Genomic DNA, 21,309 nt, shown 5'->3' with positions numbered 1-21,309 from the left:
TGTCTACATCTTAATTTATGCAAATTATGTATTCTAATCTAATTGGGAATCCAAAAACAGTTCTCCATTCATCATTAAAAGTCCAAAACAAAATGTTTCACTCATAGTACCTTCACTGTCTTACTACCGGTTTACTATTTGTGTTTATAGATACGTCTAGAAATTAATATTAAGATAAACATGTACACTTAGCGATTTGCATTAATTTTGGCTTAATTGTGCAAAGCTAAAATAATACTTTGGATTTTACTTAGTAAACAAGTCACTATTGTAAGTGAATTAAGAGTACCAAACCCAACAAGCATACTTTTGTGTGGTCCACTAATTATAAGAAAAATTTCAAACACTATTAGCTGTTATTAAAATCACAATACCACCTAGAGCTAATAAAACAGAACAATCTGTTTGAACAGGAGAGGAGAGCTTTCATAGTGTTCTCTCTCATATAAATTCTTAATAGAGTAGGAAGGACTTTCAAGTGGCTTTAAATTTGAATTCGATTGCTCAAATCTGTAACAGGCTTCCGAGGAGAATCTGAGCGGATGACACACAGGGACCCGCCCGCAGTGCGCCGTCTGGCTCGACCCTCATGAATAGAAGATAAAGACGCTCAGTGTCTTCCTAAGAACCACAGGAACCCATCAGCCATATTCACATTAGTGGGGTTCATGCACTACCAGCACAAACATTAAATCGTAAAGTGAAAAAGGCTTTTTCTGTGTGCTGCGACTTCATCTTGTAACAAACCAAAGAGGTTTGCAAATGTATTAAATATCACAGGAACTAAGCTGCACAGGTGACGGACAACAGGATCCATCAGAAAGAAATGAAGACTGGAGAATGAAAGCAGAAAAACGCAACTTCACTGGAGCCCAGGGGTGCGTCATCGCCCAGGCCACCGCTCTGTTCATCTAACCCTCCTTCCCCTTTCGAGGAGCTCTTCTCACTTTTCCAGAAACAGACGCCCTGCATGTAGTCCACGTGGGTGCCAGGCCTACCTGCAAACACACCGTAACCATCCTCGGGTTCTAACAGCCGCACTCACTGCTCTTTACCAAGTAAAGCCCTCCTGCCCGGGAGGTACCTCCACAACTTCAATGTTAACAATTTGGTAACACACTAGAGTGATTTTATGTTGCTCTAAGCACATATGAGAATTATATACGAATATATAAAAATTAATTTTAGACCTCATAAAATACATATGGCTGTATCAATTTACACATCTACCAAGCAAAATAAGTTATCTTCAGAGACCCAACATGGAGTTATAATTTGTGTATGCTAAAATGTGGAGAAAAATGTATTTGCAGTATTAAAACAGAAGTATTTATTTTTCAATCCTAGAAAATAGGTTAATTGACAGTAAACTGATTTGGCAATTGTTTGTCTGTTTTAGTATACTAATAAGAACACATGACTCTTTCTAGTTATCAAGCTATCGGTTCTTCTGATTCCATAGGGCAAGTGTCGTTAGTCTCCCATAGCCTTTAGGGAAATGTACACACCAGCACAGCACTCAGTATAAGAACTGTGTATCGAACTGAACTATCGTGACCAAAAAGACTGTGGTTATCCCTGAGGAGTCAGTCCTGTGGGTTTCGTTTTAGCATCGCTGACAGGCCACCATCACACCCTGCAGGGCTGGATTTGGGGACCTTCCAGCTACACAAACACTGGTCCTCTGGGTTCGTCTTAACCGGGTCCCTCCGGAAAGAAAACACAAAGCTCTTAACTCAGACCTCCTGCTCTGTGGTCAGTGGTGGGAGTGACAAGAGAGGTGAGCCTGGGCCCACCAGGGTCCTGTGCTGCCTGCCCCGCCCCGCCCTGGTCTTCTCAGACCAGCCCTCTGACAGGCACAAGGCGCCGTCTGACAAGGTCCCGTCTGGCCTCCCCCGTCACCAAATGCAGGTTCCGGGCGGCACTTTGTGAAACAGGGGCTGGGCAGGCCCATCGACCTCTTCCACCTCAGAATTCTGTGGCCCATTTAGTAAAAAACAAGGGTCTGAAACTTCGTTTTTTTTCTTCATAACATGTCATAACAGGTGAACATTTCCGCGGCAGGAACTACAGACACCTGAACGAGCAAGACCTTCTTGCACAGAGTTCCCAGCAGCAGTGTGGAAAAGGGCAGGCCCCTCACGGGCAGCAGTGATGGTGCCCTGCAGCCACTCACTGCCACCTTGGCCTCACGTCAGCCTCGGCGAGGAACAGAGAGCACCTGGATCGGAGGGCAGAGCAGCCCACGTGCGCCCCCGACCCCCGGCAGCACCGCCGCCCTCGGGCTGGACTGGCCCCCTTCCCGGGGGATGACTGCTGCGCACAGGACGGTAGGAGGGCCTTACTGAGGAGCTGACACCTGAGCACAGGCAGGGAACAGTTAGGGACCAAGACCATGAATATCGAGGACAGAGCAGCACCATGGAAGCAAGTGCAGAGGCCCATAGGGAAGCGTGTCTTGGGACCCGCAAGACAAGGTGCCCGCCCGTCTCACAGGTGACGAATGGGGCCTGCAGGTGACGCGATCTGAAGCCAGCAGCACGGGGCCTGGGCTCTGGGCTGGGCCTGGGTCTGCGTCCTGGGCATACTGACGTGGGATGTCCTGCCTGTGCTCCAGTGCCCACGGACACCTCCTTCCCTCTGGCCCCAGGACACAGGCTTCTGCTCTGAAGCTCTTCACACAGCAGTTTGCACACGTGAGCTGCCGCACAGAGTGCAGGGGGTACGACGGGCTCCGGTGCAACCAGGCGGGACGGGCTGGGCCTGACCCAGCCTAAGGTCACCCTGACAGCCCCTCCCTGACGGCGAGAACGATGCCCCCGGCCCCTCCTCACTGGCCTGCTCTTCTCACACTCCCTGCCGGCTCGCCAGGCTCCGAAATAAATACATGGGGGAGCAAGGCCCAGGAGAACAGTTCCCCGTGCTGTCTGTGGGCCCCGACCCTCCTGCGCCTGCACAGCAAAGGCCACACGGGTGCTTCTGTTCTGTTCCAGAACCGGGTGAGTCAGGCACCAAGTACCCGTCCCCCCAGGCACCCGCCCTGCCCCGCAACGCAGTCCTCCCAGTGCACCCGGTCACCCCCTGGGTTAGAGCAGCCCCAGGAGGTGTGGGCTTCCTCCCCATAAATAGGAGACAAACGGCGGGGGGGCTAGGAGCAGCCAGGAAAAAGCCACTGGAGAGGGCGCTTCTGTCTCTCAGGAGATTAAACTGCACGGTCCCCTCCCCGGGTCCCCGTTTCTTCCCCAGCTTCACTCCCTGCACTGGCTTCTCTGTCTCCCGGATGCTGAGGCGCTGCCACCCCGCCAGCCACTTGGCTCACAATCAGCTCCGCTTCCTGCCCTGCTTCCTGGGCTGGAAGTCCCACCAGGAAGACAATCAGACTCGGCCCCTTTGCTCCCATACTCAGATCTGTTAGCCGGTCCCGCACAGCTGGACAAGGAAATCCTGCCCCGCACGCCGCCTGCCCCAGGTACCTTCTGGGCACGTAGGCCTCTGGCTGTCATGAGACAAAATCAAACAAATGACCGACAGAGAGTCGAAAAGGAGATAATTAAGAGAATTCAAGAGTAGAAAACAAATGACACAGAGGGAGTTCTTCAGTTTCAATAAGAGAAAGTCAAAGACAGACTTAATAACGGTCTTGAACACTGAGAAGGGATTTGAAGATCGTCCTCAAAACTAAAAAACGAAGAGCAAATGACTTTCTGTCTCCACAAAAGACAAAAAGAAAAGAAAAAAGCTTAAGAAGAAACTTAGGCATGTGGGGAAAGTTCTTAAGGTGAGGACTATTTTACATTAGAATTATTACTAATGGAGATCATCATTTTCTTTGATGGTCTTTAAAATAAGCTGTCGAATACACAGCTCTGAGTTTTGTTCCTGGATTGGCCGGTCACCTGATGTGTGACTTAGAGCAGCAGGTAGCTTCACTCATAAAGTGAAAATCATATTAAATTATTTCTAAGGCTCCTTTTAGCTCTAACATTTCATGATTGCATCATTTTTTAAAAATAATAAAGGCAATTCCAACATGACATTGTGAGACCAAAGGGTCATACTGGGCTAGATTTCCTGTAGACAGATCTCATCCAACAGTATGACTTCAAGAATGAAGTATGATTATCAAAGAAGCTGTGAGGAATGGTGGAAAACTCCAAAGTCATGACAGTAATGAATGTTGAACAGATAAGAAATTTAGGACAGAAATTAATGAAAAATATTATTTACACAGTAAAAATTTTAAAAGAACAATAAAGCAGGCTCCTAAAACCTTTCCTCATCAAAATGGGCAGGACTATGGATATTGGATAATTTGTTCCTACTTGGGTGATGTCACCATGCTAGGTTTAACTACTTTTAATAACTAGTACATTTCAGTCGTCTCTCACTTTCTCCTACATAAGATCAAATCAGCCTCTCAATGACCTACACTTCATGAGTCATAATTTTTCTGTTTATGATTCAGAAAAATGTCTTCAGTCAGTATTTCCCAGACTGCTGTGGGTTTATTCCAAGAACCAATTTCTTCTTCATTGGTTTCCTACAGGAAACCAGACCAACTTCCTATTATTTTATTTTCCTTACTTTTAGCATACCATAGCCCACATCAAATCAACTGGAAGTGAGAGTGATAGGAGGCTCTGTTCTGCACACAGAGAGGCCAACACAAACAATGCCCGGTCTAGAAGTCACGGATTCAAAATGAAAGGTAACGTGTGCTAATATTAGAGCTTTCTTTCAAAAGAGCTCCAAACCCAATAAGAAGAAACATATTTTAATTAACTTCTTACAAACATTCCACTGTCAGAAAGAACTTTTGTTTAAAAACTACTGTCTATGAATACAATAAATCCTACAAAGCTGATTAATACGGAGAAATTAATTATAAGGAACAAACTATGTGTTTTCCATCCTAACCCCCTAACAAGCTGCTAGGAGAACAGGCAGGCAGCTGAAGGCCAACACACAGAGCTGTGGAGGGGTGGGCGGGGGCACAGCAACGTCCCCCGAGCCAGCCGCAGTCTGTTGTCACCGGCTGTCCTTCCCAGCCAGCCCCTCCCCGCACCCACTCTTCCCACCACTAAGAATCCATCTGACATTAGATCACACAGGGAAGAGGGGCATGGAACACGGGCTTTCCAAAGACATTCTGACAGCGGCTTGCACTCCTACTGCTCCTCCAAAGCACCAGGAGTACCCGGGAAGTACGCGTCCTCACTGACTACACGCTGCTCGGAAAAAGATTCCTGAATGTGGAGAATTCCGGTATAAACATGTATCAGATTCTTCTTAGATTCCTTCCACTCTCAGCTTTACAAGCTCACATAGTCATTAGCTGGCAAGGAATTTATACCAAATTCAAAAGCTGATGCATAGAAGGAAGAACGCATTTAAGGCGCACATTACACACAGATAAACCAAGAAACCAGAAACATTAGCACAGCGGTTCTCAAACTGAAGCCCCCCAACCAGGGTCAGCATCACCTGGACACATCCTGGGAAAGGAAGACCTCACGAATCAGACAGGTTGCTGGGCAAGGCAGGACTTTCCTAGAAAAGAATCCACTCAATTTACAACCCCTCATAACCCTTGACTTCTACGCCCTCCGCCTTCCGGATAATTCCTCTACCGCATCGCTAAAGTGCTCTTCCTGAAAGCCCCAAACCACCCCCACCCTAACCACAAAGGCCACGACACCCGCCTGCTCATCACTCCTGCGCACGCCTCTGAAGCCCTAGCGCGGCAGACACCACCTCCTGCCTGAACCGCCTGGTCTCTTGGCTCCCTCACACAATTCCACCCTCCTGCCTCTTTGACCCTACCTCCCTGTCACCCGTGACGCCCCCTGCAAACGCTCCCAGGCCCCAAGGCTCCATCTTCATCCACTCCTCTGTTTCCATCTGCTGCCTTGGCTTCGGCCTCTCAAGAACTCCCAGGACTGAACTCCAAATCTCTCTCAAACCTCACAGCATACTTTAAATTGCCTTCAACCTGCATTACCTGAATGTCCTTCAAGTACCGTTGGTAGGACGAGTCCAAGAGGGAGCCTCTCACGCACCCCCCAACTCAGCAGTCCCTCCTTGGATGCCTGCTTCTAGCACCGGGACCATCAGTCATCTGGCCCCAGTGCCCTGGAGTGGCGCTTCCCTTCCTCCCCAGCCCCGTATCTTGTCAGCAGAGGGTCGGCCCTACAGGCCTCCTGTTCCATCCTCCTCATGCCCACTTCGACTGCCACCACCTTCACCCAACAACTTCCTACTCTTCTGAAGCCCCACCTGTAGACTCACCTCTGAATCTATTTGTCTCCTGTTCAAAAACAAGACCAGGATGCCCACCCTCACCACTTTCATTCAACATAAGTCCCATAAGCCACAGCAATCAGAGAAGAAAAAGAAATAAAAGGAATCCAAATTGGAAACGAACAAGTAAAACTATCACTGTCTGCAGATGTCATGATGCTATACATAGAAAATCCTAAAGATGCTACCAGAAAACTACTAGAGCTTGTCAATGAATTCAGTGAAGTTGCTGGATACAAAATTAATACACAGAAATCTGTTGCATTTCTGTACACCAACAATGAAAGATCAGAAAGAGAAATTAAGGAAACAATCCCATTTATCATCACACCAAAAAAATACCTAGGAATGAACCTACCTAAGGAGGCAAAAGACCTGTACTCTGAAAACTATACAATAGTGATGAAAGAAACCGAAGACGACACAAACAAATGGAAAGATATACCACGTTCTTGGATTGGAAGAATCAGTATTATCAAAATGGCTATACTACCCAAGGCAATCTACACATTCAATGCAACCCCTATCAAATTACCAATGGCATTTTTCAAAAAACTGAAAAAAAATTTTTTAATTTGTATGGAAACACAAAAGACCCCGAATAGCCACAGCAATCTTGAGAAACAAGAACAGAGCTGGAAGAATCCCACTGAGCAAAAGATGCTAAACATCACTAAATATTAGACATGCAAACACCAGTCAGAATGGCCATCATCAAAAAGTCTACAAATAATAAACGCTGGAGAGGGTGTGGAGAAAAAGGAACCCTCCTACACTGTCATGGGAATGTAAACTGGTGCAGCCACTATGGAGAACAGTATGGAGGTTCCTTAAAAAACTAAAAAGAGGGTTATCACGTGATCCAGCAATCCCACTCCTGGGCATATATCAGGAAAAGACAAAAACTCTAATTTGAAAAGATACATGCACCCCGACGTTCGCTGCAGCACTATTTACAATAGTCAAGACATGGAATCAAGCTAAGTGTCCATCGACAGATAAATGGATGACGAAGATGTGGTACATATATACAATGGAATATTACTTAGCCATAAAAGAGAGAAATAACGCCATCTGCAGCAACATGGATGGTCCTAGAGATGATCATATTAAGTGAAGATGGCCAAAGACAAATATCATATGTTATCACTTATACGTGGAATCTAAAAAAATGATACAAACAAACTTATTTACAAAAAAACAGACTCACAGACACAGAAAACAAATTTATGGCTACCAAAGGGGATAGCAGGGCGGCAGGGGGAAAGATAAATTAGGAGCTAGGGATTAACATACACACACTACTATATATAAAATAGATAAACAGGAAGAAACTGCTGTATAGCACAGGGAACCATATGTCTTACAGTAAACTATAATGGAAAAGAATCTGAAAAAGAACATATATACAATTGAATCACTTTGTTGTGCACCTGAAACTAACACAACATTGTAAATTAAGTACTTCAATTAAAAAAATGGCTAATTTAAAAAGAAACACATAGAGACTGCCCAAACACAGCCCACCTCCCTACCTGCCCACCTCCCATTTCTCCCACCAGACTTCTTGCTTAGGACCTAGGCAAGACCTAAGCAACCTAGGACGCTCATCGTGTTGCAAACACATCCCAAGTCTTCTCTCTTCTGACTCTCAGCCTTGTACTGTCACCTCAATTTCAACTACCCGTTCCCACTAACAACGTCTGTAAACTTCCACCCCGAACCTACTCCCTGACACCATGCACGATCTCGTGGGAGTGAAGTTCTCTCACCGCATCTGTAAAAACCCAAAGACATCAGCGCCAACCTCTGTCACCCCTGGGAAAGGAGTCCCTCCACGACAGAGGTGGGTTTCACGCATCCCTGGGTCCTCCACTCCACCATGCACGCAAATATCGTTGAAGGGATAAACTGTCTTACAAGCCAAAATTCATCTTCGATTAAGTACCATTTCTGCCAATTAACAGGCCTTTAGGCAAAGCAGGTAAAACACAATAAAACCAGGTAAACTTCACATACAGAGCCACTTAGAAGGAATCGGCTCAACCTCCTGTGCTTTCTGTACTCACGGTACAGCCACCCTAGGGTAATAACCAGACACACTCAGCACCACTTCATGTACGGAAAGCATATCAGACTTTTTGAACTACAAAACGTCTTGGAAAAAGGAGACGACTGACTCATTTAATACTAACATGACAGGGGAAGGCCTTCTATACATAAATCTTTATAAAATTTCCTGCATCTTCCCACTATGCCAGTATAGGACTTCTAGAGGTGATAAACTATCTACCATCACAAAGGAAACGTCTTAATCTAAAGGAAACTGAGTAACAGAGCCCTCATTCCAAAACATTCTATTTTGCCTGGAGATACCAAGAAGCAGCTAGACAAATTAAAACGTGGAAGATGGACTGACTGCTTCAGCCCAGGATAAAGTCGTCATGCCTGGAGTGACAGTTATTGCTTCTCTATATGAAAGGGGGGACAGCTGCTCAAGGCATGGCACGCAGGAAATACCCTTTCAGATGGAAAATACATTTAGAATCACTTAGAAAAACAGCCCTATTTTTCTAACCTAAAGCCCCTGACGCCTTCCACAGCCCAAAGCTTAAGCTTGGATACAGAATGGAATCGTCGGAGATTAAGAAAGGAAAAAATTACCTTCTGAGACAGCAGAGACAGATAAGTATCATCATTGGCTGATCTGTTGCCATCCTCCAAAGTTACCATCTTAGAGAAAAATGTACTGTGAGGGTTTACGCTCAAATTTTAAATTTGGTATCAATTACAAGACTGAGCTTTCCACTTGCTTCTCTTACTATGTTCTACCTTTGGTTTCATTTGATCTAGTTTATAATTTCTCCCTTAAACTAGCAGAGATATAAAACAGGCATATAGCTTCCATTCCACCCAAAGTTGGAGATGTGGAGAAATAGCCCATCACCTCAAATACTTTCTGCAGTAAGAGTGCTGAATTCACTCATTAAACAACAAAAAATGCTGCTAGATTTTCTGTTCCTTTTTTTTGGTGGCAGGGGGCAGGTGCTGTTTTAACTTAGAGTCATTTGCTTTTATTTCTATGCTCCACTAACTATCCTGATTGAATAAGTATCTAAATAGAACTCATATCATCCCCGGCTTCAGTTCACTCACTAAGCTATCACTATAATACAGCAACAAAAACTTGAATTAAGCAGATTGCCAGAACCCTGGGGATTGGCTTCTCAGGTTTACTGCGATTTGTTCTAGAAAGAAAAACTAAGGAGAGGTAGATAGACCACCAGAGAATCTGTCTGAATAAAGGGAAAGAAATCAACATGAGCTGTGTCATACAGAGACAAGAGGTTAAGAAGAGTTTTTACTACTCACAAGAAAAAGTTAATTCCATTAATTTTTACATACTGGCACTCAAAAATACTATTTTCTCAGCCAGTAATATCATCACTACCAAAAATTAATATTAAAATAGAAGTTTTATTGACTTAATTTTCCAACATTTGAACAAAACACTTCATTCACAATGTGAGTTGAAATGGCAGAAAATACATCCAAGTGAGGTTCATGACTGTAAGATCAACCCCAAATAAATAAATACTTTTACTCTAACGTCAGCAGTAAGATTTTATTACATTGTTCAATAACAGAAAATACACTTTAAAAAAAATGTATTAGCATTCCTATAAGGACTCATTAATACCCAAACTAATACCAAGAATCAAACTTGAGGACTAGGATTAGTGGTTGTCGTATTGTGTTAAGAAGCAACGGACAAAAGTGAAATACAGAACTCAGGAACACAGCCAGAGAAACCATGATAAGGAAAACGGCTCACCTTGACGTGGCTCTGGGCTCCGAGGTTGTAGATCTCGGTCGGCTTCACTTCATTGATGATCTTTACGAGGCAGGTACTGTCAGTGAGGTCACCATAGTGCAGTTTCATGTCTTTAGGATTGAAACACATACTATTAGATAGAAGGAAACAACGTAGGCCCAATTTTTTAACATAGCAACACTGAAATGTATATTCTGAAAGTCTGAAAACCAGATTGGTTCTGGAGTAGCAGTCTGTAACTGTCATCTGTAGAGGAACTAAATAGTAGAAAGAGATTCCCATTTGTTGCTATGTCTATAAAGGATTTGTAAAAACTCAGATGAGCTTTTTAAAAAAACATAATATCACGACAGATGTTACACAATCAGTGTATCTTACGGCGCCCCGGTGGCTGTAAGACATGTCGCATAAGAATGAGATTCAGACAAAGATAATCTGGAAATAGTGCGTATACCCTCGAACGAAATACGTTAACACGCTGATAGTGGTGAAGACAGCTCTATCCAGACACTCTTACCTAGCGATTTTTCAGTTCTTCGTAATCATCAGTCCTTAAACCATCCGTGACGTGCCTGACGTATACATAACTGATTAAAGGACAACTAGCTTATTCTGACCCCAGATCTAAGCAGATCCTCACACTGACTTCACTAGTGTAAGAAGGTGACACGGGCAGATGGGCAACCTGCTAACTGGATACTTTCATGAATTTTACACAATACTGATCTACATCTAGGTCCAATGGCAGTACCATTCTACACTTTGCACAAAATGATGATAATTTTCAAGGAGGATTCACTGAACAACCTAAATATTAAGGTGGAAAGTGTACTAGTAGGTCATCTTCCTGATGACATCACTACCTGTACAACTAACCCAAACCTTCCAATGTTCAGGGCCCTGAGGTGAATACAAGCCACCTGGATCATCCCTGCTGGCGGGAAACACCCTGTGTCCTCGTCCCAGCTCTGTCTTTCGCGTGCTATGGAGACTTGATAAAGTCACACCCTCTCTCTGCTTCCATCTGTAAAATGGTCTCATTCACAACCTCAGGAACTGCTGTCAAGGTCAAATGAGAAAACACCGCAACTGCGTGATGGACTCCCTGCAACACCGCAACTGCGTGATGGACTCCCTGCAACTGTGTTACCAAAAGTAACAAACGACTGCAAATACCGACAACCGCCTGTAAAGCAATTTAAATATATTTTTGACTGCCATCTGCTTTTGGACCTGTCTTCACCAATTATTTCTAAAATTAAATAAATGTACAAAGGCTGCTTGACTTGATTAAATTAGACCAAACGTGAAAAGCAGAGGAGGGCTCTGAGTGTGGAGCTGATCTGACTCGAGGGCACAGGGACACCTGGAGACGGGTGATCAAAGGCTTGTCTGCTCTGGCCTCTCGAGCAGCATCACCTGATGGTACCCTCGTAACGGCCTAACCGCGGTGACACCATGGCCCAGGGCAGCAGGCAGTGAAGGGTTTTCAAAGCGTGCAGATAGCATTCAATGCAGGTAACTCATGGGTAAATAACTGCGATTTGATGGGCTTTGTGAAAAATGACATTTGAAAATACCTTATCATAATACAGGAAGTTACACAGAAAGAGAGTTTAGAAAAAGAAAATGACTTACTTCCTTCAATATGAGCCTGGGGGTTCTTATACAGATGTTCAATTCGACCAGTATTGAATGAACTGGATCGCCGTACAATTCCATGGACCTGCATTTTTATCGTGTGGAAGGATAAGAAGAAGTTATAAATATGCAGTGAGGATTCGTAAGCAACGTTATTCTGCTAATGTCTAGCTTCGTGAAAAAACATATAACTGTCATTTAAAGACCTTATTTTAAATTAGCAGAAGGAGTTCGGGGGCTCACTCCCCCACCCCGCCCCCGCCCACAGGAGCTCCCTCCAGCCCTCTCCAGTGTTTCTACTGCCAATCCCGATGAAAGTAATTAGATAATGACATGACTTCACAGTGAGTGCTTAGTTGTAGATACTCAAATGTCTCCTTTTCCAAACACACACACACTTATGGTCCTACTGCTGACAAAAATATCTCTTCAATTTGAAACCGAAGACAGACCAGGCGAGGCCGTATCGGTCACACAGCCTGGACCGCTCTTCAACCCAGAGCACGAGGAGAGGGCTCTGATGCCTCCAGCCCTGCCCAGTGCCCTCCGAGCTTTGCATCTGGCACTGATTCTTTAAATAAATATATATCTGGGTCCACAAGAGAATCGGGGAGCCGTTGCTTTTTATGCAGCTGTGTGGAAAAGCTAAGAAAGCTAAATAGCATAGGTTAGGGACAAGACTTACGTCCTATGAGATTTAAGGCATGAAGGAAACTCAAATGAAGGGAGGATTTTTTTTTTTAATTTTTATCTTTGACTTAACCATGACAAGTGTGAGGGAAAAAAGTCATTGGAACCAGAACACATACCTGTCCGATGCTAAAGAAAAGACTATTTGTGTCTGATACATTAGAGACATTGTTCAGGACCTGGTCTCACTCCCCTCTTTGTGCTGCCAGTGCTAATACCAGCTTATGTCACCGGCTGCCCATGTCCCAGTGCTGCTGGTGGCAGTTTTAGTCCTTCTCTTATTTTAGAAGCATTCCTTCTAATGCTGGGTAGTTTCATTTGCAGCTGAATACACTTCTATATTTTAACTCAATCGCTCTCTGTCTATTTCGAACAAAAATTAATCCTTGGCATGACTCAAATATTCCAAGTGCAGGGGGGAAATTATAAGCACATATGACTTTCCTTCAAATAGAAAGAAATGTCATCGTCACTTTACATGGCATACATGAGAAACTGACTTCAGCAAAGGATACAACACACCCACAATTAATAATTCTGTTGGTTAGATACTTTAGCCAAAGAGCTAAAACCACATTATTTTCCAAAAGAACTAAACCCAAGAAAATTTTGTAAACATGAAAATATTTTAAGACAGGAACATCACAAACTTGGTTGACATTTCGGGAGGCAAACAGTAAAATCTAGGAAACATTAAATTGCAATTTGGGTTTACGTATCCATTACGTAATTTAAAAGAGTAGAGAGAATAATACTTACATTAAGCTTAGAATTAATTCAACTTCATGGTCTCCAATTTTTCAAGTTGTTAATTATACAGTTCAACTACTCTGTAAACTTAATAAACTTTAATAAAGACCAAGTTCACATATACACCTATACATATCAAAACTGGTGTTTACCACCAAAGTAATTTCTGAAATACACAGATCTCAGATGTAAGCTGAGCTTGATTTCATTGGATAGAGAGGAATTCATATGTTCTAAAAACAGATAATTTAGCTTTGACAATGAAAAAGATAATAATATGATTTAGTCTATTTTTTTCTCTTGATTGCTGGCTTCTGGATAAGTCACATGTCCCAACAGCCCAAAACAAAGAGAAATGCTATATACATACACATTTTATATCAACATAAAGGACTGATAAAAATATTCAATGACATTGATGGATGCAGTATGAAAATCAGACAATTACCCAAAGTCACAGCAAATAAATAACACAGGACTTCACTGTCACACTTATAACCAAACACATTAAGCGCTACTTTTGGGTCTTATTTAATACAAAAAAAAAAAAAAAAAAAAAGCTGTGCTTTAATTTCCCCTCACTCCCAACTTTTGGTATGTGTATACAGGGAAAGAAAGACCTGCCAAATGCTTAATCCATGACAGCAAGTATTATTCTAAGAACTAATGAAAGCTGAGTCTGTCTACTTCTGAGACAGGTGAAATACAAACTTTAAGACAAGCCAAAATGTGTGCAAACTGGATAATCTAGTTAAGAATTTGAGATTAGCAGCTTTTTCTTTACAGAAGGGAGGTAGGCAGGATTTTTTGTTTGTTTTTATAAGGATTTTTGGAGAAAAAGAAACGAGTTAGGAAACCAAAGTGAAAAGATGAATGAGCTAAATTTGATTCCCGATAAAATTAATTAAAATCGTTATTAAATTACAGCAGTTCAAAAACAAAATTTCTGAAAAACTAAGGTGTTAAACAGAAGTGAGCATTTTTGACAAAAAAATTTCAAGTCCCATTTAACTAAGTGATGAAAAGGAAAATTTCAAGTTCTCACGATGTCAGAACAAAGTTGGTTTGACTTCAAAACCGAGAGTCAGATTAGGAAGTATAAATGCACAGCAATGCTGACTGATTGACCGATGGATTGACTGATTACAGTCAAGAAGACAGAAAATTATTACCACTGGATTTTAAATTCTTCAGTGTCTAGATTTCTCTTGGAGGCAAGGATGCCTCCCAGGGATGTTTAATGCAACCTGCTTCTGAAAAGTCTAGATGACGTCGGTCACATCAGCACACACACGGGCACAGACACTGTTCTCTGTGGACATTAAATCACTGAACCTTCACAACCACCTTCGTATCGTGACTCCCATCGCACAGGTGAGGACGCTGCCTGAGACCACGCCACCAGCACGTGGTTCTGTTAAAGGTGGACGTGGCCCATCGTGCCAACATTCAGTATGGTTTCAGAGCGAAAGCCACAAAAAGCTTTGACTTTTTCGCACCCAGGCTTCTATCAATAGGATTACCAACAACTCAGAAAAAAGGATCCACAGATCAAGAACGGAAGCACAGGAACTCCAGTTCTAACAGTCTCCCAGGGATGACTGCACAGTCCGTACACCCCATTTCTTTTCTGCTCTCCTGAGGCCCCCTGGTTACAGTTCCTCTCCTGGAAGGGAAACCCACGATTTACCTATTCTCTAATTTTACATTCTGATTTGCTGTGTTGTCATTGTTACCAAGTTAATTAATATAGATTTCTCACATATTCCCAGATGCATTCTAGCTTTTAAAGGGTTTGACTTTGTCTTTCATTTTTCTGGTTTCTCTTTGTATTTTGCACAAAATAAGTACAAAAGTATATTGTTGGCTTATCTGCTAACAGTGATGCTAGGAAGGCACCTGAAACCAGAGGCACCTTCGCAGGAAGCTTCACTCCTGTGGCTTTCCTCTTTCCTGGCGACGAGAAGGAGCACGCACAGAGCCAGGACCCGGGCAACGTCACACACCCGCCCTTCCCTGATGCCAAGTAACAGACTGGACCGAGGGCCTCCTACAAAATCTGCGTCCCTCGGCCGGTCAGCACCAAGCACTTGCCACCCGCCTGTCCTGTAAGACTAAGCTCCACAGGCCCACAGAGCTCCTCTGGACTGCTGTCCACGTGCGTCTCACCTGACCTTGGTGGCGACCTTGGGGACACGTGCACTCGTCATCTAAGTCTCCGAGAGGCCGCAGAGCCAGCAAGTGGCGGGAAAGGATAAGGACGCAGTCCAGCACCCAGCTCAGGGGCTGCCTCGCCACCGCGAGCTGGATGGCCTCGCTCACCTCCCTGCTCTGAGCGGCCTGACACGGTACAAAGGAGAATTACCCTCTGCATTTCAACAATGTGTATAATTAAATCCATAAAGCTTTAAAGGATGGTTTTCTATAAACGCTGAGAATCCTTGGCTCTCCTCATCATGAGATGATACCTACAGACGTTCTATAAATAATGAACACGTGTTAGATCCATTCTCTTTATCTTTATGCCCCCCCCCAATGTTTAATCTGGAGCAAAATTCAAGAAACCATCAGCATTAAAAACTTTAAACCTTTAAAGGGTCTCCCTTCTCAGTGAGAAGTGGACCCGGGATGAAGCAATCCATCTTTTTCACGTTACATTGTTCATTCAGAACATGATCAGACGGGACCTCCCTGGCGGTCCAGTGGTTAAGGCTCCGTGCTCCCCGTGCAGGGGACAAGGGTCTGATCCCTGGTCAGGGAGCTAAGATCCCGCATGCCGCATGGCACGGCCAAAAAATGAAGTAGTCCTATGCCTTGACGTGGAATGACGTTCATAATATATCGTGAATTGAAAAAAAAAAAAAGAACATGATCAGATGCATGGATTTCAGAGGACACATTAGGTGACCAGGCCCCGCAGCTTCAGAAATCTAAGGTGTGTGGTCAGACGAGGTATTTAACCATAACTAGTTAATCTATAACATATGAGATTCCCTTTCAAGGCATACACAAACATCTCCCTCTGCTTCGAGGTTAGCCAGGCTTTTGGCACCTTTACTTTGCTTCTTTGACTAACTGCGCGACGTCACCTCCACGCACAGGCCTGTGCTCGCCTTTGCTGCCCCATCGTCACTCCAGCCAGCCTGGCTCTGCTCCTCAAACTGCTTCCCTCCAGCTGACTGTCCACGGGGTCCACGGCCCCCCGTGCTCATCATGAAGGCCGACCTCACCCCTGCCGGCCAGGGAAGCCTGCCCCTTTCTTATGCAGGAAGATCTCAGCCTCAGGGTCCAGCCTGCCCTCAGAAGCTGCAGCTCTTCCTCCTAGGGTTCATTGGTTCCCAGCGACACTTTGCTACCCCAAAGTATGTTGTTTGCAGTTATTTCTGGGCCTTGTGATACTCCTTCTACAAAGACTAGATTCAAAATAATATGAGAGCTCAGAGAACCAAGGTACCCCAAATTAAGATATCTTAAGAAATGCTGTTCATCTTCACCTTGGCATTAAAAGAGCTCATTTGAACCTCTAGTTGCAGTGGTTCTCACACCATAGGACCCAGGAAAGCAGCCACCGCGACAGCTGGGGGCTGTTAGAAAGGCCGGTCTAAGGCCCCGGACTCAGCCGCCTCGTCTTCGGTGGGGCCCGGGTGGCTCTGAGGCTGAACGCTGGGAACCCTCTGACTTAGAAGGAGGTGCTCGTCCAAAATTGCTGACGTTGGCCCTCTGGATTCAGGTGTGGACAGGGGTGTCCCCTTCTCATCTCACGGGAGGCAATTTTCTAACCCTGTTATTTATTTTGCTCATGTTCTGGAGCAACCAGGGGCTGCTGGTGGTAATTCTGGAAATTGTCCAATGCAGCCTCTTCGAAAAATCACTCTCACATCTACTTTGACCTAAACACCAAAAGATAAAGCCTGTGCTATCATCAGATCCCAGGTAATAAGCTTACCCTCCAATTACATCAATCCCTTGAAAGTGAAGACAGCGGCCTAGGAAAACTGAAGACAGGACAGATAAACACCCTCTCACGGCCCCCATTCCTACAAAGCTCACACTCCGCTGTGCTCCAAGGAGGACTCACTCCCGGTCACGCCGTGCAGCTCCGAACCCTCCACCTGCACTGCAGGGAGCATCTCCTTCTGCCCTCTCGTCTCCTGCCAATCACTGTTTCAATGACTCATCCCTCCCACGAACTGGGATTTGCCGAGTGGGCCTTCTATGGTCTTTCTCTATCAGAATCCAACCTGCTCTTACAGTTTCAGATGCCAACGGAAGAAAACACCCGAAGCGCACCTGGCTGGCCTAGATTCTGATTTATTCCTGAGTCTCTGGTCCACTTAGGAGCATGACGCCCCGTCTTCAGGGGTCCGGCGGTTCCTGAACAGGCCGCCTACATGGAGCTCTGCCTCCTGGGCACGCCCTCCTCCGGGCCCTTCTCAGTAACACTGACATCGCCATCCTGCTGCCCGAGGAAGCTGACCGCCTACCGCGTCCGGACAGACCCCCGCTCCCATTCCTCCCGGGCGCCTCACACCTCCTCGCCAGCTCCCTCTCCCTTGGGGCCAGCCACATCCGCATCTGATGCCTCAGTGCCCCGCGTCCACTTCAGAAGTGCATCTCGGGACCCACACAGCTCGAGCACTCCTGCTGACACACCGCCTCTCTCTTCCCGAGCTGCGGGGACTGTGGGGGGCTCAGGACGCACCAGCCAGGGCATGGTGTCTGGGCACACTGCCTATTTTAAGCTGAACAAGTCTGCGAAAATGACAGAAGCGGGAAGGTCACCCTGACGTCCCCCCCACCTTCTCCCCTGAAGCAGCCATGTGGGAGGTGCCCTCCCCACACCTGGAGGAAAGGAGCATCTTCACGTCCCAAGACAAGGGGATGCTGGGAAGAATCCCACCCAACAGACCTGGCTGAGCCACCCCCAGCCCTACACTGGCTGCAGAGCCCTGGACCTCATTTCTCCACCGCCGTCCCTCCTCACCTAACCTAACACACAAGTACTCAGGCTTACCTGCCTCTTCGGATCCTCATTTTCTCAGGAAGGGTCCCATGTCACAGAAAACTTACATTAAATACATCTGTATGCTTTCCGTTTAATTTTCAGACCCAGCCAGGGACCCTTAAGAGGGTCGAGGAAAACGTTCTCCTCCTCTACACTAAACGGACACAAACAAATAAACAGGAGAAACTTCTGCTGTTTTTTCAAACTCCGTCAGCTTAAAATATTCACATGCCCAGGGCCACGTCTGGGGCTAAGGTGTCCTGGCCCGTCCCCATTGCTCAGGCAGCTCCTCCTCTCGGCTCGCTCGGCACACAGCCAAATCACTCACCCCGCTCCAGCCACCAAAGGACTCTTAGCCTGTCCCGACATCTGAAACAAGATAAGTACGTCTCTCTCACTCACCTTTCCTTGAAGGATTATTAAAGCATCGAGTTAGGCCAGCCTGAATACGTAACAGTCTTCGCCTGAATCCAATGCTTCTGCTCTACACACAACTCCCAAATCCTCTGCTCTGCAGAACACGAATCGACTGCTCAAGTATTACAGGGATCTGTGTATGTGAACAGATGTGCACATGCCTATTTCCACAGTTACATTTGCCTTTTTTTATTAATTTATATTTATTTTTGCTGTGTTGGGTCTTCGTTTCTATGCGAGGGCCTTCTCCAGCCGTGGCAAGCGGGGGCCGCTCTTCATCGCGGTGCACAGGCCCCTCACTATCGCGGCCTCTCCCGTTGCGGAGCACAAGCTCCAGACGCGCAGGCTCAGTAGCTGTGGCTCACGGGCCTAGTTGCTCCGCGGCATGTGGGATCATCCCAGACCAGGGCTCGAACCCGTGTCCCCTGCACCAGCAGGCAGACTCTCAACCACTGCGCCACCAGGGAAGCCCCCATTTGCCTTTTTTTGATATCATTACAAGATGCAGAAGTAGCCATTATTAGATAAAGGCACAGAAGGTCTAATCATATCTGCTATTAATCAAAGTCTAAAAGTCAAAGTTCATAGAAAAGATTATGCGTTACAGTAAGAAAACTAGATTCCTTTTCTTCAAATCCTGTTGGTGCTTAAATGCCAAATTCCTTGCTATTGTTTTTGCGTTTGTCTACGGTGAGCATTTTTTAAACAATGTACCTGCGACTGGAAAAAACATGGCATCCAAAATTATTAAGGTAAACACCCCCCAAATCAGGCCAGAGAACATGTGCCACTGCATAGGCTTCTGTCCTCTGAAGAGCACAGAGATTTCTAGAGATGTGCATATCCGAAAACAGTTCTTAAAAAGTGTAAGATGTACACGCTAAGATACATCCATTTAATATGTAAAACCCTTGTTTCTTTCAGGGAAAGCAGAAAACGTGTCAGGAGGAGGACGAGGAGGAGAAAAGGAAGACAAGGGCAAGAGCAGCCAACGCAGAAGCTCCAGCTTCCACGAAACACTGGCTGCCGACCGGAAAGCAAGCATCTCTAAGTGTCAGCTTCGCACTCAGGCTTGCCAGGGACCAGCTTAGTGTTTACTGCTCTGTGCAATTTCCGAATTAAGTGACTTCGCTGTGAGTGGGACTTTTTTATGTAACACATGACATCATAAATTAACCCTAAGGACGGTACAGCGTTCAGCTCACCCGGTTGCTGGTTTAGCTGAGAACGCGGGAGGCGTGCAAAGCAGGGAAACAGCAAGAATGGGGGGCGGGGGGCTGCCAGCGCGCCAGCAGATAAAGAGCACAATGAGCTGGCGCTGTGACCGGCCAAGAGGCACATTCTTCCCCTGATCTGGACTTGTTATCAGAGCTTCCGTGGAAACACACACAGAAGGACAGCAGAGAGGAAGCGGGAGGCCACGGTGTCCGCGGTATCCCGTCGGCCTGTGCCGGCTCACAGGGGACTCACCTCGTAGCCCTTCTCCAGCAGGAACTCGGCCAAGTAGGAGCCGTCCTGGAAGACAAGGAACATCAACAACCGTCAGACCCATCGTGGCCAAGACCAAGGGTTTTGAGAACAGCATTTCAGAGGCTCTAGGAACTTAAATAAGGCTCATGGCAACCGACACGAAGATAATACAGACAACACCTGACATCAGCACGGAGTGGTGCTCCGCCGTCCACTAAGCCTCCCACAGACGGGCGTTCGTCTATGCCCACGGGAGCGTGGGAAGGCGCTGGCATCACCACGTGCATAGGGAAAGAAACTGAAATCTGGGGACACATGGGGGCAACAGTGAGAACAGGAAGCTTCAAAAGCTGATGGATCTGCCTCAGGTTTTGCTGCTTACTAGCCCTGTGAAATACGCAGCCCATATGCGGCCAAGCAGAAGGCCTTGGTGCTCCTGGGACATAAAACAGGAATCAACCTCTGGGGGTGCTGTACAGGAGGAGACGCTGGAGCAGGGATGAGACAGGAGCTGTGGGGCCCGGGGAGGGGGCAGGGCGAGTGCGGGGAGGAGGCTGAGGGCACAGCGGTGTTGACACCACTGGAAAGAGCCGCCACGGGGAGAGGAGGAGGTGTGGGCCCTCAGGGGAGGCCCTCCAGGCACTGGTGGCCTTGGCTTAGAGCCCAAGGGTCTGGAAAGTCACCCCAGAAAGGGTCTGGGGTTTGAAGGTGGGGTGGGGGCGGGCCGTAGACATGATGGCGCTGGTGTTAGCCCTGAACACACGTGCAGGCGCACACGCACGCGGAGTTCAGTAAAAGCGAGGTGCTTACTTTTTATGAAATAACGGGAACTTCATTTGTACGCATCTTAAATCATGCAGTTAATCTCTACGTTAAGATGACGGTGTCTGACTAAACACAGAAGATTCTCAGCTCGTTTTTTAAATTCTTTAAAAATGTCTAGGTGAGGGTGGAGGTCCTAGGTAAAATACCTCATGCGCCACTTTTAGGGGAAAGAAAGTATGAGAGCCATCTAATTAAACTGTTAAGAGGCCACAAGGCACAAGATCAGAGTTCTAGAGATACGGTAGAACATCACCAGCCCTGCTCAGAAAATGAGCTGGGTGGATACTTCACACTCAATCCTGTAACTGCCCTTCTGCTTTCAGCCCGGGCAGGTCCCCTCCATCCCATCCAGACCTAACAGAAAAATGAGAGGCTC

At 45.9% G+C, this 21,309-nt stretch overlaps 1 protein-coding gene across 4 annotated transcripts in view; it reads right to left on the bottom strand.

Moving 5' to 3' along the window:
- The window catches only part of GMDS (GDP-mannose 4,6-dehydratase), a gene marked incomplete at its 5' end in the record, with an annotated part of 495,581 nt that overhangs the window by 385,636 nt on the left and 88,636 nt on the right, over window positions 1-21,309 (bottom strand). For 3 of the 4 annotated variants that reach the window (XM_079713981.1, XM_079713982.1, XM_079713983.1), the window contains 2 exons: window positions 10,136-10,245; window positions 11,774-11,861. In XM_079713981.1, the coding sequence (XP_079570107.1) occupies window positions 10,136-10,245; window positions 11,774-11,861 (198 nt within the window). Of the gene's footprint in view, window positions 1-10,135; window positions 10,246-11,773; window positions 11,862-20,108; window positions 20,154-21,309 lie in introns of all 4 variants that reach the window. The other variant, XM_079713984.1, reaches the window with a different exon arrangement.

The sequence above is a fragment of the Hyperoodon ampullatus genome (assembly GCF_949752795.1).
Source record: "Hyperoodon ampullatus genome assembly, chromosome: 10".
In the NCBI taxonomy this organism is placed as follows: Eukaryota; Metazoa; Chordata; class Mammalia; order Artiodactyla; family Ziphiidae; genus Hyperoodon; species Hyperoodon ampullatus.
Note: the sequence above shows the minus strand (reverse complement) of the source record. Positions and strands in the feature narration are given on the sequence as shown.